Source organism: Stegastes partitus, unplaced genomic scaffold, assembly GCF_000690725.1.
Source record: "Stegastes partitus isolate 25-593 unplaced genomic scaffold, Stegastes_partitus-1.0.2 Scaffold1155, whole genome shotgun sequence".
Lineage (NCBI taxonomy): Eukaryota > Metazoa > Chordata > Actinopteri > Pomacentridae > Stegastes > Stegastes partitus.
In genome coordinates, this window is record NW_007578886.1 from 3,961 (window position 1) to 8,155 (window position 4,195).

At 41.3% G+C, this 4,195-nt stretch overlaps 1 protein-coding gene across 2 annotated transcripts in view; it reads right to left on the reverse strand.

Annotated features, from left to right (window-relative positions):
* Positions 1–771: 771 nt before the first annotated feature.
* itgb2 (integrin, beta 2) overlaps positions 772–4,195 on the reverse strand; it is a 36,700-nt gene continuing 33,276 nt past the window's right edge. For both annotated transcript variants that reach the window (XM_008296829.1, XM_008296828.1), the window contains exon 16: positions 772–1,402. In XM_008296829.1, the coding sequence (XP_008295051.1) occupies positions 1,337–1,402 (66 nt within the window). In that variant the 3' untranslated portion in view covers positions 772–1,336. The remainder of the gene's footprint in view (positions 1,403–4,195) is intronic.

The window sequence follows — 4,195 nt, forward strand, 5'->3', positions numbered from 1 at the left end:
TAAATGATGCTAGTGTCAATTATAAGCTATCAGTGCTTTCACAAAATTAAATATTCCAACACATGGAGCCATATTTCTGTTAAAGCAAACACACAGCAGTCCCTCCACTCTCCGCGGGTTTCTCTCAGCAAACATAGCTCGTCCAGCTTGTTGTGGAGGGAGCGGACACTGGAGAGCAGGAGCAACAGTCCTGCTGGTCTGGAGGGGTTAGCCTTTAACCTAGCATGGATCCCAGCCCTCTTCCTCCTCGTTTGTTTACGTTCGTACCGTTTGCGCTTCCTTCTCTCTCAGGTAACTGCCGGCGTATTAACTGAGTCCGAGTGGTTGCTTGAAATGGTATAAAAGCAACGGTACATCGCTTTGCAGCATACATTTTATGTTACCTTGATAACACTAAAACATGAATCACAGTTTTATTAATTTGTAACCTTTATTGTATGTTTTGTTTTTTTGTTTTTCAGAGTTTTCATGTCCGAAGCATTTAAGAGAAAGCATTATAGTACAAACAACAACACACACTTCTGGCTTTATATTACCAGTGCGTTATGTGTTTACTTTTAACTGTAACCTACTTATGTTCATAATTGTGGAGTTGATTGCTCTGTCTATGCTTATTTGCCTACACTTTTTTTTCTTCCAGTCACCTGCTGATAACCCCATGATTAATCTCAACACATTATGAACTGTAGGTAATTCCCTCAGTCACACATCTGCAGGAATACATACTTTTTTTTCTTTTTTTATAAGGTGGAGATCAATGAAGAGATGAAACATTGTGAACATCAGTTTTATTGTCTTTGGAACAGAAAGATCAGTTAATTCAGCTTAGGCTTTACCTATGTGACACTAAAAATACAAACTGTAAAAATATTACATTTTGTGATTGTTCATTTATTTTCCTTTCAAATCAAATTAGATATTACACACATATGCTTAGAATGAATATTTTTTAAAATTACTAAAATTATTTGCCACAGAAAACAGTGCTTTCAACTATAAATTAAGTACTGCTGTTCTACTATGATACATCCAAAATATGTGTGCCATTATATTCTACTGTAACACAAAGTCTCGTGCCGTAAATGTTATGAGCCATTCTGCCAGATGTTTCATGCATGAGTATCATAAGCAATAAGCAAATATGTATATATGAAGACTATGTGCAGACAGTAACAGCAATTCATCGAAAAAAAGCAAGCAAGCCATCATTAATACCAGTAAATACATCTGCAAATATAGGTAATTTGCAAATAATGCGTGAGTAATTATCATCAAACAGACATACCTAAAAAATTTACTAAATTACTGTCCTCTGTCTGTGTTGCAGAGTTAGTCTTCATTCCCCAGTGAAGGTAGGGTTGGCCACAGTGGTGGTGGCATTCTGGAACAGTGGGTTGTCAGCCTAATAGTAAAAGAGAGATGATTAGAAAGACTTGTATAGATTTGGGCATATGGATGTGATCAGGACAGCAGTCTGTTAAAATATGAAAAGTAGGGCACTGTAGTGCTCGGACCCTAATAACTTCAATAACTAAGTGGCTGAAATAGTGCTGTCCTTAGGCCTAAAGCCAAAGTGAAATTTTAGCATGGAATAAGTGGTTTAAAGGGATTTTAACTCTATTGACAAGAGACTCAGGTATGTTTGCAGGATGAGATAGTTTAAGGATTCTATGACTGGGGTCCGAGTACTACAGTGCGTAGGACCCTATTGTAACTCGTGATAATTTTTGTAACAACTTTTGAAATGCAATTTTTAAGGCCTAAACATGCACAAAAACTCACCAAAATCCACATACACATCAGGACTGGCGAAAATTTTGATATTTTAAGAGAGTTGGACATGTCAATGCCAAAATGGCTCCACAGCACCACCTTGAAAATTTCAATGGCGTCTCATCAGGAGCACATTTGACCTAGACCTACGCAATTTGGTAGGTATATGGAGGAGGTCAGGACAAACAAAAAAGTCAGTAACAACCATAGCCTAAACCCAACAGGAAGTAGCCATTTTGGATTGTTTGTTTGCCCAACCTCAGCTAACTCCTCCTAGGAGGTAAGTGACAGAGCGCTGAAGTTTGGGTAGCATGTAGAATACGCCTTGAAAGTAAAATGTAAATCTTCTGCAAAGGTCAAAGGATGTGGCCACAATGGCCCTCAGATTTTTGATCCTTCTCCATGAAAGAGGAAGTACTGTGCAACTACCCTGTACATGCTTCAATCAGCCTCCAGTCGTTCAATCTATCAATCTATGTTCTATCAGTCAGTGGTCGCCAGGGTCCTTTTCTATGCCGTGGTGTGCTGGGGCAGCAGCACATCAAAAAGGGACGCATCGAGGCTGGACAAATTAATCAGGCGGGCCAGCTCTGCAGTGGGCATGAAACTGGACTCCCTGGTGACAGTGGCAGAGAGGAGGACACTGAACAAACTGCTGGCCATCATGGACGATGCCAGCCATCCTCTGCACACTGTCATCATCGCCCAGAGAAGCCAGTTCAGCGACAGGCTGCTCCTCCCCAGGTGCAAAACCAACAGGACCAAAAACTCCTTTGTCCCCCGAGCCATCAAACTGTTCAACTCTGAGCTCGGGGGGAGGAGGAGGAGCAACAAGCGGGGAGAGGTGGGGAGCAAGGGGTGAGGACATTGGGGTGAGATAGAGCTTCATGCTCTATCACCGGACTGTGTAGAATATTTTGGCACTTTGGCAATTTTGTTACTGTATCCATTGTTGTTGTTGTTATTATTGTTAGGGCCAGAGCACTACAGTGCGTAGGACGCTCTTGAAACTGAAAGGATTAGCGTTTCTTCTTCTTCTTCTTCTTCATGGCCATAAACAATTGCATTTTTTGAGGGCCTAAACATGCTCAAATCCGTATGAACATTTGCACGCACATCAGAACTGGTGAAAATTTTGATATTTTAAGGGAGCTGGACATGTCAATGCCAAAATGGCTCCACAGCACCACCTTGAAAATTTCAACGGAATCCCATCGGAAGCATGTTTGACCCAGACCTACGCAATTTGGTAGGTATATGGAGGAGGTTAGGACAAACAAAAAAGTCAGTGAAAGCCATACTCTAAACCCAACAGGAATTCCGCCATTTTGAATTGTTTGTTTGTCCAACCTGAGCTAACACCTCCTAGGGGGTAAGTCACAGAGCGCTGAAATTTGGGTAGCAGGTAGAATACGCCTTGAAGGTAAAATTATATCAAAATCATCTGCAAAGGTCAAAGGGCGTGGCCACGGTTGCCCTCTGATTTTTAATCCTTCGCCATAAAAGAGAAAGTACTGTGTAACTACCCAGTACATGCTCCATTCTGCATCAAACTTTACGTATTTGATCAGACTGTTGTCCTGATCACATACATATGCCCAAATCCATTCACAGTCATAGCGCCACCTATTGGAAAACAGGCTGTTTGAGGCATTATATTTCCAAGTGCCATTGCTTCAAACTTTGTGATGTCATTCTTAAAATTGGTTAGCTAAGTCTTCTCATGTTGATGATGCAACAGTGTGAATCGTTTGCATTTTCAAGCAACAGTGTTGCCATGGTGACGCATAGTTACTTTATGACGGAAATTACTTTTTGACACCTTGAGAATGCTTATAAACTCACCAAAATTGGCATATGAGTCACTATCGGCTCAACAACAGACAATATATGCCTGTTTGGCAAAATGGCTCTATAGCGCCCCCTGCAGCAATTTATCCAATAACATGGGGGCACAACGTTTAACCGACGGTTACAAAATTTGGTAGACATATGTAACACATCAGGACGCACAAAAAAGCCTCTTGGACCCATACCGTAAACTCAACAGGAAGTCCGCCATTTTGAAATTACTGTGCAATTTTGCAAAGCAAGCAGGGGTCCTTGCCGCAGTCTTGTCGCAGCCTTTCAAAGTAAGAAACTGAGCCAAAACATCTTTTGGGAAAAACTTATCTTGACTGACACCGTAAATCGTATCAACTTGAAAATCACAGGAGACAGAGAAGGCCTTGATGCACAAAAGTTCTGAAGGGATTTGGTACCGGTTCTCAAACGGTTTCCGAATGGCAAGCCGTTAAAATTGATGACCTGCCGCAGCCTCGGCTCATACTTTGTATGGCCGTCTATGGGACATGTGCAGACATGCTGTGTCAGTTGGTCATCTACACAAAAAACTAAAGGTCCTACAGCCTTACAAATTACA